Source organism: Leuresthes tenuis, unplaced genomic scaffold (genome assembly GCF_036924035.1).
Source record: "Leuresthes tenuis unplaced genomic scaffold, fLeuTen1.0.hap1 SCAF_5, whole genome shotgun sequence".
NCBI classification, from domain to species: domain Eukaryota; kingdom Metazoa; phylum Chordata; class Actinopteri; order Atheriniformes; family Atherinopsidae; genus Leuresthes; species Leuresthes tenuis.
In genome coordinates, this window is record NW_027325359.1 from 28,906,920 (window position 1) to 28,921,116 (window position 14,197).

General features: G+C 43.3%; 1 protein-coding gene across 1 annotated transcript; it reads left to right on the forward strand.

The window, feature by feature from the left end:
• Window positions 1–2,304: 2,304 nt before the first annotated feature.
• On the forward strand, window positions 2,305–9,582 carry LOC140307614 (olfactomedin-4-like). The gene is made up of 7 exons (XM_072386577.1): window positions 2,305–2,509; window positions 2,596–2,718; window positions 2,791–3,009; window positions 5,362–5,515; window positions 5,806–6,033; window positions 7,006–7,174; window positions 9,031–9,582. The coding sequence occupies exons 1-7, from the start codon at window positions 2,438–2,440 to the stop codon at window positions 9,464–9,466; spliced, it is 1,401 nt and encodes a 466-aa protein (XP_072242678.1). The 5' UTR covers window positions 2,305–2,437; the 3' UTR covers window positions 9,467–9,582.
• The last annotated feature ends 4,615 nt before the right edge of the window (window positions 9,583–14,197 follow it).

A 14,197-nucleotide genomic window follows, 5' to 3' on the forward strand; every position in this document is an offset into this window, starting at 1 on the left:
TCCAGAACCTCAAAACAGTTCTCATGGATGTGAAACTCCAAAAAGGTGGTGCAACAAAGTTTCACAATTGAAGCTGTCAACTCGGGAGTTCCCATTTTCATCTGCCTTTTATGCAACAGGACATGTTTTCCTTTTGCATAATCCTGTTATTTTCCTTTGTGAGATCTTCAGTTTGCACAAACACATGAAAAGCAAAACAGAATGTCTCTAAATTCTAAGGTTTTAGAGGAAGTATCAGAACATAATAAAAAACAAACCGTCTGGTGCTGACCAGGTCTTTGAGCAACAACTGAACATGTTCTGTTTGGCTTGTTTGGAAGGGCTGCAGGAGAAAGCCTCTTCTCTCTAAAAAGAACATGGCAGCACAGCTTAGGTTTGCAAAGCTGCATCTGAACAAAGCACAAGACTTCTGGAACAATGTCCTTTGGACAGACCAGACCAAAGTGGAGATGTTTGGTCATAATGCACAGCAGCATGTTTGGAGGAAACCAAACACAGCATATCAGCACAAACACCTCATACCAACTGTCAAGCACGGTGGTGGAGGGCTGATGATCTGGACTTGTTCTGCAGCCACAGGACCTGGGCACCTTGCAGTCATTGAGTCCACCATGAACTCCTCTGGATACCAAAGTATTCTAGAGTCAAATGAGAGGCCATCTGTCCCACAGCTAAAGTTGGGCTGAAACTGGTTCATCAACAGGACAATGATCCCAAACACAGCAGCAGATCTACAACAGAATGTGTGAAAAAGAAAAGAATCAAGGTGTTTTACCTTATCTAAATCAACCTGATTTAGATGCTGTGGGACCTTAAGAGAGCTGTGCATGAACCAATGCTGCAAACATCAAAGAGTTGAAGCAACACTGGAAAGAAGAGTTTGCCAAAATTTCTTCACGATGACATGCAAAAATGATTACTGCAAGTTATTACTGCTAAAGGTGGTTCTACAAGCTGTTGGATCATGAGCTTTAGCAATTTGACTTTTTTGTAACTAATGACACAGTGTAATACTACATGTGTTATTGTTCATCTGAGGTAGGATTTACTTCATTTTAGGACCTGATAAGGTCCAGATCATCTTTTGAAACTGTGTCCTGATATATAAAATCTTAAATCTGAAAGAGGGTGTACTTCATTTTTCATAACTGCAGTTATATGCTGCTCATAAACCTTTGAAAACTTGAGTTTTTGACAGAGGGGAAGAAAAAAAAAAACGTGTTTAATATTTCATATTGCTGCAGTAAACAGCCTCCTTGGAGGACCGAGCTTCTGGGTTTGATCTTGTCGGGGCCTCTCTGTGCACAGTTTGCATGTCTTCTCTGTATCTGCGCTCCAAAGACATGAAAGAATAGAAAACATAAAAAGGACTACTTTCAGAAAGCAGTTTTGTTTATCCTCTAGTCATTTTTCTTCCACACTGATCAGTGGGTGGCCCAAAAACTTTACTCTACAGATTTATTATATTTCTAAATACTGCAACTCCTGTCCCTGGCTCGACATTAAACTCTAATGAAAATATAAAACTTGAATCAAATACAACGTAAGGTAATAACTGACAGCTCTATTGTTGGGGCCGTGTTTCCTGTCAATCAGCCAGGTGAAAAAACTCATTAAGCTCTGCAAACCTCTCAATCTTAACTGCTTTAATTTGTTTCGGGTACTGTTTCACTGCCCCCAAGGAGAGGTGCATCATGGGAGGTCCTCCAGCAGTCTGGGCCTATAGCAGCTTAACTTTGAGATGTTTCAGGGTCACCTGAGCCATCCTTAACTATAAGATTCATCAGAAAGGAAAGTTTTAAGCCTGATCTTAAAGGTAGGGAGGGTGTCTGCTTCCTGAACCCAAACTGTTTCCACAGAGAGGGGCCTGATAACTGAAGGCTCTGCCTCCCATTCTACTTTTTCCTAATTTTGGTGAAAAAAGGCAGTCCTGGAAACCTCAAACCTTAGTAATATATCTTAGAGTTATGTTTCACAAACTCAGAGTTCTCAGGTGATAAATGAAATACTTCTGTGCCCTATCTGTGATTTTATTTTCTACAAAATTAAATAGCTTAATGATCATCCTCCAAAAGTGATGATTCAGTGTTTTTAATGATTTTGTACTCTTGAGTCACTACAAGTTTTCACAGATGGATGACGCAAGGCTGCACATGTTGTTGTGGAAGAGTTTGACAAACAGGATGTTTCCCTGGCCTTGAGCAACACAAACGTGCTGAAACAAGAAGTCCAATCTTGCACTTTACGTTTAACCTCTTTGCCTGAACTGAACATGAACCATTCAGTTTCTCATCATCAGTCACAAAAAATTTACATTGCCGCAATCTGAACCCTCAAGGAGGAAGTGAACCGTGACCCACGTGGACACAAAGTTACTGGGAGTGTTTACAAGTGTGAATCTTCTGCCTCAGTCCGACTCTCATTCTGCGTCAGTTTCATGTCGCTCTGCTCCATCATGAAGCTGAGTGCGCTCGTCCCATTGTGTGCTCTGTTCACCCTCACCCAGCAGGTAAGAAACACTCATTCAGCTTCTCATATCAGTCCATTTCAAGCATTTATGTTAAAACACGCTGTGTTTTATTCTCCGGGTTTCAGACAGCATCTCTCGATAGGTGCGCCTGTGAGTTATTTAGCTCAGAAAAAGCTTTCCCTCATGACAAGCTCGAAACCGCACAGAATAACGCCTCAGACTGCAACAGCAACGTCACCCCACAGAAGGTAACCAGTCTCGTATTCCTTCGTCCTGCATGTCTGCATTCATGCTTACTGTAATAACGTATGTCCCTGCAGACCTTCGAGTTAGAGAGTCTTCTTCTGGGTTTGGATCGGCGTCTGCCACAGCTGGAGGAGGACGTGGAGAAGCTGGAAAAGGAGAATGACGGAGAGCTGTACGGAGCGCTCAGTCTGCACATCATTGAGAACGAACTTTTTGAGATAATGCAGCTGTTCGAAAAGCTCAACAGCACCGCTCAGGCACATCAGGACCTCGCTGATGAGGCCACTCAGCAGGTAAGCTCACATCCACGTGCCTCATCGGTGCTTCCATCACTGTGGCTGTTTCTGCAGTTTTGAACAGAATGATCATCATATGCAAACGTTCAGTTCACCTCATAAATGTTTAAATCTCAGCTGATGAGTTCTGTTCTCAAAACCGAAGGGAGTCCATGATAAGGACACCTCAGCTGAGGGAAAATAGATTATTTTGATCAATCTGGGGAGAGTTGTGAAGTCTTTTGCCCTGGATTCCTTGATTGTGTTTGATCCCTCTAAAGTGGGCTTCACAGGGTCCTCAGCCACTCTGCAGGAAGGGGAAAATTAAATTAAATTCAATTCAATTTAATTTATATAGCGCCAGATTACAACAATTGTCATCTAAAGGCACTTAAGTAATATAGTCCAATTCAAGCCAATTGGAATTCAATTCATTGTAATCATAATCCAATTAATTAATATAGAGCCAATTCAAAAAATTAATATCCTAGCTAAGGAAACCAACAGATTGCACCGAAACTTGTCTTCAGTCCAATCTCACGTCCTGAGCGTGCCGGTGGCGACTGTGGAAAGGAACGACTCCCTTTTAACAGGAAGAAACCTCTGGCAGAACCAGACTCAGGAAGGGTGGCCATCCGCTTCGACCAGCTGGGGTTTGAGAAGACAGAAAAGAGGGAAAAGAGGGGGGAAAAACACCATAACGCCATTCAAAGGATATCTGTTGGAACAGGGAAACATACGTTAATAACCACAATAATGTCACATGTACATAAAATCAATTGTGAAATTAAACAGGGGGAAAAAGAGAGCAAAGTGAGGAAAGGTGTGACAGATGAGGTCCCCCAGCAGTCTAAGCCTATAGCAGCTTAACTATGGGATGTTTCAGGATTACCTGAGCCATCCCTAACTATAAGCTTTATCAAAAAGGAAAGTTTTAAGCCTAATCTTAAAAGTGGAAAGGGTGTCTGCATCCCGGACATTTACTGGCAGCTTATTCCACAAGAGAGGGGCCTGATAACTGAAGGCTCTACCTCCCATTCTACTTTTAGAAACTCTGGGAACAACAAGTAAACCTGCAGTTTGGGAGCGAAGTGCTCTGTTAGGAAAATACCTTACAATGAGATCTTTAAGATATGATGGAGCTCGGTCATTAAGAACTTTATATGTGAGAAGAAGAATCTTAAATTCTATTCTGAATTTAACAGGGAGCCAATGAAGAGAAGCTAAAACTGGAGAAACATGATCTCTCCTGTTAGTTCTCATCAGAACTCTGGCTGCAGCATTTTGGATCAGCTGGAGGCTTTTCAGAGAATATGTGGGACAGCCCAATAATAAGGAATTACAGTAGTACAATCTTGAAGTAACAAATGCATGAACTAGTTTCTCTGCATCAAAAGAGAATTATGACCTTTGTAGCTAAGAACGAAACAGCAAGCCAAGTTGTGAGATAACCTATCATTCATTAGAGACAGTTTGAGTTTCAAAATAGAGGTTAAATTACATAAAACTCAATAAATAATTTTATATCTCCAAGAAAACAAGCTATTACTGACATTTAAAAAAAATAGCCTATTAGCAAATGTTGTTTTGGGTAGCATAGGTGTGCAGTCTGTTTTTTTTCTTAAGGGTTTATTTTTGAGCGCTAACTGCCTTTATTTAACAGCTAACTAAGACAGGAACAGGTGGCAGAGAGAGTAGAGGAAGACATGCAGCAAAGGGCCTCAGACCAGGACTCAAACCTGGGAAAGCTGTGCCCGAGTTGTTTAAAGTCAGCTGCAACAGGTGTCTCAGGGTTTTAGGTTACCAAGGCAATGCTTGAAGAGAATGATCTCTGCGTTTGGAATAAAAGGATTTAATGGAAGTTTTCTTATTTTACACTTCCAGCTGGGACTCTTTATATGGACTGTGCTCCATTGGAGCTGATTTCATGACAGGAGTGCCAAAGAAAGGAATAAATCTGTAAACAGATAACTAAATAAATGAGTGTATATACACATAAAGAAATTAATGTGTAAATATAAAAGCAAATGCCAAGAATATCTGAAACCATTTTTCATTTATTTTCACGTTTGTGCATTTATTTCTGTGTGTAATTCTAAACAAATGTATAATACATTCATGCCTTCCCTGAAGAACTTATTTATAGTAAATCTGAACCAATGTGTTCAGATTTCAGATCAATAAATGCTTGTCAGTTAGCAGATCTTCCATCTGCGCTCTCCATCTCTTCTCTTTTAGATAATGTTTAGTCAAATAAAACAGGCTGCAATGGTATAAAACGGAGATAATGGTAGAGCATTCCTCATAAAATGTCCCAGGATACGACGTTCCATCTTCATCTTCTCTGTTGGGATATCTCTTTTGTCTCAGCTGCAGGATCTGAGATCAGACATGCAGGACCTGGAGAAGTTTGACACTGTGCAGGTGGTCAAGAAACAACAAGCCAACCAGCGACTAAAGAGAGACCTGGACCAGTGCAGGAATGGGATTCATCCCACGTCCCAACCCACTCGGCCTCCGAAGGGTAAATCCCAAACCTCACTCACAGAGAGCTACAGTATGTGATGTTATGATGATCTGGCAAGTCGTAACCTCACGTTGTAGCACACCCAGCATCAGAAGCCACTGAGGTTGTTTAAATCATGAAGTAGGACTTCAAATAGGTTATCTCACTTCTGTTTTACTTTCAGCTCATTCTAACCATAAAAAGAAGCTGAATTATTAGATTTGAGAAGTATTCATCAAACAGTTACTGCCTCTATAAATGCTTGATTTTGTCCTTTTAAAAAAAAATAAATTCACATTCTTTCTCAGGTGCTTGTCCACACGGTCAGTTTCTGAACGTCACCGGGCCAAGGGTCTACACAGCTGGGGAGTATCCCGGCTCACACAAATATGGAGCCTGGGGTCGGGATCCCAAACCGGAAGCTGGAAAAGAGAACTGGCATTGGCTGGTAATGTTGACCGCCAGCAACAGATACTCCAACTACGTCCGTCTGTACTCCACTCTGAGCTCTCTTATTGCTGGAGTGAGCGTCCCAGGTATGAAACTGAACTCTGGATGGCTCACTGTAAGGATCCCAGTAGCACAGAGGTTGTCCTTTGTATGTAGGAACATATCTCACTCCACTTCTACTCTACATAACAAAATTATTAGTTAGATAAGTGTTCAACAAGTTCTAAGATTATAGAAAATCTGTATGAACATAAGATATATTTGTTATTGTTCCAAGATTCAATTTAATTGAATTCAGTTTTATTTATAAAGCACCAAATCACTACAATGTCATCTGAAGGCACTTCATAGACACTCCAATCCAGTCAAATACAGATCAGTCCGATTCATAAAATGCAGAAACCAACAGATTGCATCAAAACTTCTCTTCGATCCGTCCTGAGCGTGCACGAGGTGCTGGTGGAAAGAAACAACTCCCATTTAACAAGAAGAAACCTCCATCAGAACCAGAACCAGGAAGGGCGGCCATCTGCTTTAACCGCTGGGGGTTGAGAGGACAGGAAAGAGGGGACAACAAGTAGAGTAATACCAGGCCAGGGATACCTGCTGAGAAAGAGAAATACAAGTTAATGACAACAACAATGTCAGAAGCACATGGAGAGTAAAGAGAGGTGCATCATGGGAGGTTCCCCAGCAGTTTAGGTCTATAGCAGCTTAACTATGGGATGTTTCAGGGTCACCTGAGTCATTCCTAACTATAAGCCTTACTAAAAAGGAAAGTTGTAAGCCTAATCTTAAAGGTAGAGAGGTTGTCTACTTCCTGAAGCCAAACTGGCAGCTGATTCCACAGAGAGAGGCCTGATAACTGAAGGCTCTGCCTCCCATTCAACTGTTAGAAACTCCGGGAACCACAAGTAAATTTGCAGTCTGGGAGCAAAGTGCTCTATTGGGAAAATGCACAGAGAAAATACTACTTATGTATTATTCATTATTTATTCATATTTATCTTTTATTTGTTAAATAAAATTGGCTTTCTGCTTGTATTTTTGTCCTGCCAGGTAATGTCCAAATCCACCCCTCTAACCCGACCACCAACACCATCCAGGGTCCAAACGTGGTTCTGTATGGAGGGGCTTTGTACTACAACTGTTACAACAAAGATGCCATTTGTCAATTCAGTCTCACCACTAAAAGTGTCACCACCATACAACTACCGAAAGGAACCAGGTTGGTGCTCAATGCCAGGAATTGATAGCCAACTGTTAGACATGACACTGCACATGTTTTGGCGCTTAAATACCATTTCAGCCCATTACTTCAAAATATCACAAATATAACCTCTTCGGTCAGTGGTTTCAGGACGCTCAGCAGAGAAGGATACAAGTTCAGAGAGGAAATTCATCCCAGAACCAGCTGGGAAAGAACAACCAACAATTACTCAAGTCCTGAAAGTCCATCCAGCCGGTTGATTTGGCAGTTTGAAAAAACTTTTTGACTTGGTGATGAAGTGCAAGTTTGTTGTTCGGAAAACCAGAGGTGGAGTTTATGTTGGTGTTTTAGTTTTAGTTTTTTCATTCAATGCCATTCAGTCTTGTTAGGTCCTATCTGTCGGTTTTGTTCAGGTATTTTGGGATTATTAAACTGGGCTGCCCACCAGGTCTCTCTCTCCTGATATGTAAGATTATTTTTGTCAAACTTCTCCCTAAAACACCATAAAAACACACAAAGGATACAAGTAAAAGAAAGCACTTAACACAGCACTTTGATTTTTTTTATCAAAAATCACAGAAAACATATTCCAACACTACCCTTCAATTCTGGAGATACAACTCAAAGAGTCTCATATATTTCAGTTCTACATTTAAGGCTACATGTAGCGTAGGGCCAAATTTAACCAGATGTGTGACCATTGGGTCGGTGGCGGTATTATGGCATAAGATTTTGAAGACAATCTTGTACAGTAAGTCTGCAATTATTCAAGTCTTTCCAACATACTTTTGCTTCTGCACTGCAACAAATATGCTAATAAAAGTAGCTGGTGGCAGATCAGTGCAATTTTGGAAACTCAGCGGAAAAGGTCCGGAGAAACAGAGTAGGAACAATATTGGTGGATTGTCTTTTAAGCACTCCCCTAGTGGAGTCCTCCGGTAACAAGCATAGTACACAGGCCAGTATGTGAACAATTTTCCCACAACGGAGAAAAGTTGCTAACGTAAACGTGTGATTAAAAAGAAAGTATATTGCTGGCTTAAAGGGGAACTCCGTTTTTTTAAACCTAGACCTTATTTCTGGCATAAAATACGTTTATCTACTCTACCACTTATCTACCACTTCATCGACACGCATGGCTGCAGCACAGCGAATTCACTCCGGTAAGAATGTCCATCTTACTCAAAGTCGTCGTTCATGTTGTCAAAATCTGATAAATATCCTGCCATGTTGCACAAAACTAGCAGTAGCAAACTCTGTGTGAAGTTAGTGGACTGTTACAGAGAAAGGAGTAAATAAACTGTGCTCCAGGGGGGCATGTGGATGAAGTCGTCCCAGTAGAGTGCCTGTGTAGAAATCCATCTGTTAGCTCTCCTATAGCCGCAAATAGCTACATCACAGCACCTATGAGCTAACAGAGCTATAGTAGACGTTCGTTCATTCATTCTTCTTTAAGTATTGGTGAAATAAAGAAAGATAATGCCTTATTTAGAGGCTGCATTGTCCCTGCCCCATTAACTCTGTTATATGGATATACGCTGATTGCGAGTTTTCTAAATAGCTTTCGAAGGACACCGACTTTCGCCAAACTTTTCTCGGTGAGTAGATAAACGTACTTCATGCCAGAAATAAGGTATAGGTTTAAAAATACCGTAGTTCCCCTTTAATGCTCCTTAAAGTTGAGATGCCTGAATAAAATGTAAGAAATTACAGCAGATCAGTTTACTTTTTTGGAATGATGTAAATATGGTGTAACATAGTAGGTTCATAGGTTCTATTTGTCATGTAAATAAACAAAGTCCATAGAAAGGTCAAATAAAAATTCCAGGTCTGATTGTTTCAGGTCAATCAACTCTGTCTTCTGTGTCTTCCAGGTACAACTCAAAGGGTAACTTCTGCCAACTTGAAGAATGTTACCCATACACAGACATGGACCTGGCCACAGATGAGTCTGGCGTTTGGGTGATCTACACCACCACCCAGGACTTTGGCAACCTGGTTCTGTCCAAGGTGGAGAGGGGTGAACAGCCGGCGCTGGGTCAAACCTGGCGCACTTCTGTCTACAAGCAGAGTGTGACCAACACCTTTATGGCCTGCGGCGTGCTCTATGCAACACGTTACGTCGACAAACACACGGAGGAGATCTTTTATTCTTTCGACACTGCAACAGGAAGGGAGAACTTCACCGTTGGCATCTTTGTCAACAAGATGTCTCCTAACATTGAGTCCCTGAACTACAGTCCAGTGGACCAGATGCTACATGCCTACTGTGACTCCTACATGGTCTCCTACAAGGTTTTGTTTGGGTAAACAGATGACAATTTTCCTTAAGAGCCTTCAAAGATCAGCAGGAACTATTTACATGTAGTATGATGTCCAGCACATTCTTTGAAAATGCTTCAGATGTCAATAAAAGTTCAATAACACGATGCTGTTGTGAAATCCCTTGTGATACAAATGTTGAATTTACATAAATCCCCCCCCCCCCGAGACGCCGGATGGTGGACCAGAATCTCTTCGAGGCCGTCCGGAAATCGTTCTCCATGGTCTCACCGAACTCCTCCCAGGCCCGAGTTTTTGCCTCAGCAACCGCCGAAGCCGCAGCCCGTCTGGCCTGCCGGTACCTATCAGCTGCTTCCAGGGTCCCACTGGCCAAAGAGGCCCGATAGGACTCCTTCTTCAGCTTGATGGCTTCCCTCACCACTGGTGTCCACGAGCGGGTTCGAGGTTTGCCGCCACGACAGGCACCGACCACCTTACGGCCACAACTCCGATCAGCCTCCTCGGCAGTAGAGTCACGGAACATGGCCCATTCAGACTCAATGTCCCCCACCTCACCCAGGATATGGTTGAAGCTCTGCCGGAGGTGGGAGTTAAAGCTCCTTCTGACGGGGGATTCTGACAAACGCTCCCAGCAGACCCTCACAATAGGTTTGGGCCTGCCAGGTCTGATCGGCATCCTCCCCCACCAGCGGAGCCAACTCACCACCAGGTGGTGATCAGTTGACAGCTCCGCCCCTCTCTTCACCCGAGTGTCCAGGACATACGGCCGCAAGTCCGATGATACAACCACAAAGTCGATCATCGAACTGCGGCCAAGGGTGTCCTGGTGCCAAGTGCACATATGGACACCCTTATGCCTGAACATGGTGTTCGTTATGGACAGTCCATGACTGGCACAGAAGTCCAACAACATAACACCACTCTGATTCAGATCGGGGGGGCCGTTCCTCCCAATCACACCCCTCCAGGTCTCACTGTCATTGCCCACGTGAGCATTGAAGTCCCCCAGCAGAACGAGGGAGTCTCCGGTAGGAGCATTCTCCAGTGCCTCCCCCAGAGACTCCAAAAAGGGTGGGTACTCTGTTTGGCGCATAGGCACAAACAACAGTCAGGACACTGTCCCCCCACCTGAAGGCGGAGGGAGGCTACCCTCTCGTTCACTGGGGTAAACTCCAATGTACTGGCACACAGCCGGGGGGCAATAAGTATGCCCACACCTGCTCTGCGCCTCTCACCACGGGCAACTCCAGAGTGGAAGAGAGTCCAACCCCTCTCAAGAGAACTGGTTCCAGAGCCCAAGCCGTGCGTCGAGGTGAGTCCGACTATATCTAGCCGGAACCGCTCAGCCTCGCACACCAGCTCCGGCTCCTTCCCCAACAGAGAGGTGACATTCCACGTCCCAAGAGCTAGCTTCAGTAGCCGAGGATCAGACCGCCAAGGCCTCCGCTTTCGGCTGCTACCCATCTCACAAGGCACCCGACCCCCTTGGCCCCTCCCACGGGTGGTGAGCCCGTCGGAAAACAGACAAAGATGTGAAAATACAAAAGAAGGAAACACTGACAACAAAAACAAGACAAAACCAGACAACCAGTAGAGACTTGATATAAAACTCATCCACGGCTGCTGTTGGAAAACCAGGAAGAGAACTATCAGGAGCACCTGCAGGAAGACAAACTGAGAAAAACAAAAAACAGCAACAACACAAGCAGCAAGAGAATGAAAACTGTGGATGACACATAAGTACACACATACAATAAGCGAAATATATAGCATAGGTTTTACATGAATTGTGCTCAATAATGAGTGCAGAGGGCCACCACCACCCCAACCGGAATCAGATGCAGGCAGAAAGGGCCCCAAGACCTGGACAACAGGCAGCCCCCCCAGCCCTCGACAGAGGCCCCACGGAACTAGAAGCGACAGTCTACGGACAGAATGTTGAGTCCGGGACCCATCCGACACCAGGGAGGACTGGACCACCTACACACCCACTCCGATGCACCCTGCGAACCTGCACAGGTGGGTGTAGCAGCGAGCAGCTGGGTAGAGCAAGGGAGGTGAGCCCCCCAAACCCAGAGGACAACAAGACCCGGCCCACATACATCCACACATACACCCACACCATCGTGTAACACCGTTTCTCATGTTTGTAAAATACTTCAGTTTAGTTGCAGACAGTGCGGCTCTTGTCCGAGTTATTTTTACTTAAAATCCATAGTAGTCGAAGTGCTGCCAAACGCTGGCTCTTAGTGCAGGGGGTGCTGGTCATAATTCCTGCTCAGCCATCTGCTCGTGACTCTGTTATAAGTTCCCAATAAACTGTCCAGGTGCTGCGCTTACGCACTTCCGAGTTTCGCCTTTTATGTTTCTCAAAATTAGGTTATTGATTAAGATTAAGATGATCTAGTTTGAAATAAATTCAGAATCGTCCACATCTGCATTGTGATGCATCTAAAAGTAGATTTTACCCCCACCCCTCATTTACGCACTATGTTTCTGAGTACCAGTATGGCGCCGCTCTAGTGGCACCAAGCTGCGATAGCAATGCTACGTCTCTCTCTGCATCTTTTAAATGATCTAAAGTTTTAATTTTTCTGTGAAAACAGATTTCTGAAGAGTTTTCTGAAGAGTTTTTTCACGTTGGTTTGGATGCTGGGCTGCTGGGGTTTCTTTGCATCGGTTAAGAGGCGTAACCGTGGCAACTGTGAAGTTGTTTGCCTGTGAAAGGAGCTAATGGAGCTTTTCAAAAACAAGATCAATGTCTGGAACAAGGCCCCAATTCCGGGTGAGTTGAAGAGGAGACAGCGAGGATTTTCTTTTTTTTCCACAGAGACATGGCGAAAGAAGAGGGATTGCAGCGCTCATTGGCAACAGATCTTGTTATCCTGGACATATTGAACTGAGAAAGTTCACCTGTGTTACCTACTAACTCGACTCTGTGCGTTTACTCACCAGATAAGTTGTTACCAAGCTTCCAATTATCTATCTATAACAAAATTACACATCTTTAACAATGAATTACACTGCAGCAGTAGAATTAATAAATTATTACTGAATTTTTTGAATTACTGAATTTAACTAAATTTAATTGAATATTTGTCTATCCCTGGTTAAAGATAATACCCGGGTAGCTGTATTTTCTCTGTGTAGCTGTGTCAATAAGAGCTCTTCCCTGTATGTGTTACACCCTCTGCATCGCCTCAAAATCGCTCAAAGGAGGGGGTTCATCACTCTTTGGTGGCTTTCAAACCCTTATCTTGGGTAAAACTGCTCAGTCTCCTTTTAAAGCTTCATGACAATATTCACAGAAAATGATCTGACGCTTCAAGTTCTGACATCAAGTCTTTATTTCTTACTCGTTACTTGATAAGTACATGAACAAGGACATCTAAGTTCGTATTTATATTGTTTATATAATATATTTAAATTTTATAGTACACATCTGAATGACAACAAAGCAGGTAAGAGTCCTTCTACTGTTGTGAATAGAAACAAGCTAACAGGGAAGACTCCCACAATATGAAACAATCCAAACAAGAAAAAAAAGAACGTATTGCTTCATACAAATTAATCATAACGGCAGTACGAAGAAGCAAAAGAGTTGTAGTAACACATGAATCAAGATTATAATACCAAGATGAGGTTACTTCCTACAGTTTCCTATAAAAAAATCAGATGGAAGTGGAACAGAAATGTGTTTTCTCACATTACAGCAGTATTAGTGTTCAGTTCAGGTAACCTGCTCTATAAATAAAAAGTATCTACAAGAGCGAGGAGGACCAAGGTGTAAAACTGATCCAGCGCCAGCTCACTGGACCTGCGGACTCTCAGAAGTCGACATTACTATTAAAATACCTTAAAGAGGAAGGCTAAGGGGCAAAGATAAGAAGTGCAAACCACAGTGAGAATGAGGTGTAGGTTGACAATACTGTACAGCACTTCATAAAAGGGACAAGATACATTCAGGAGCCCCCCAGGCAGTGTGGGCAGAAGTCATGTAGGAGGAAACCAGAGCGTAGATGGCAGAAAATAGCTTTGTGAAGAGAAGAAACACTGAGTGATGATCGTACACAAACTCCACTACATGCATTCTCTACGGTCTGTAAAACTCCTCACTGATCTCATAATAGCCTCTAACACATCTTCAAAACATTAAGCTTATTCGATATTCCAAAAACAAATCAACGATTAATCTCTCATGCTTCAGAAATGTCACATTCTTTTCCTTTAAAACATTCATTCAACTATATTTCAGGTCAGTATCTCTCTCTGTTTTGCTCACAAACCAAAAGGCGCCTAACCTCTTCCCGCCCGTTGCTCACTGCCGCCCCCTGGTGCTCAGACGCATGACGACAACATGACCAACATGGTATAAAAGTGACTTCAGCTGATAGCCCTTTAGGGTGCGGCTGGGTTTGCCTGTGAGAGCCGGGGCACCTTGTGAGTTTTTTAAGGGGGCAGGGGTTAGTTTTTTTTTTTTTAAGGTGGCTGGGGGTTGCCCTACATTCCGAGCTTGGAGCCCAAATGGCGCCAAAAAAGCCCCGCCTCTTACAGGCTGCCTCAGGAAAACGCACACCTCAGCAAATGGAAGCTACGTCCCTTCTTAGAGGGGACTGAAAGTTGTTGTTTTGTTTTTTTTGTGTAAAACAGAAGGAAGGAAGTGAAGCGACGGTACCTGAATAATGTACATTAACGCACCGAAAAACCAGAGGACGCCACGACTGATCTCTACCAAGGTGGCCCGGGATTACAGAACAC

Bases quoted from the DNA above. Each gene is read 5' to 3' on its own strand.
- LOC140307614 (XM_072386577.1), top strand. From the start codon at position 2,438: ATGTCGCTCTGCTCCATCATGAAGCTGAGTGCGCTCGTCCCATTGTGT. The intron at 2,510-2,595 runs GTAAGAAACACT...TCCGGGTTTCAG, and splicing joins TGTTCACCCTCACCCAGCAG to ACAGCATCTCTCGATAGGTG. The intron at 3,010-5,361 runs GTAAGCTCACAT...CTTTTGTCTCAG, and splicing joins CTGATGAGGCCACTCAGCAG to CTGCAGGATCTGAGATCAGA.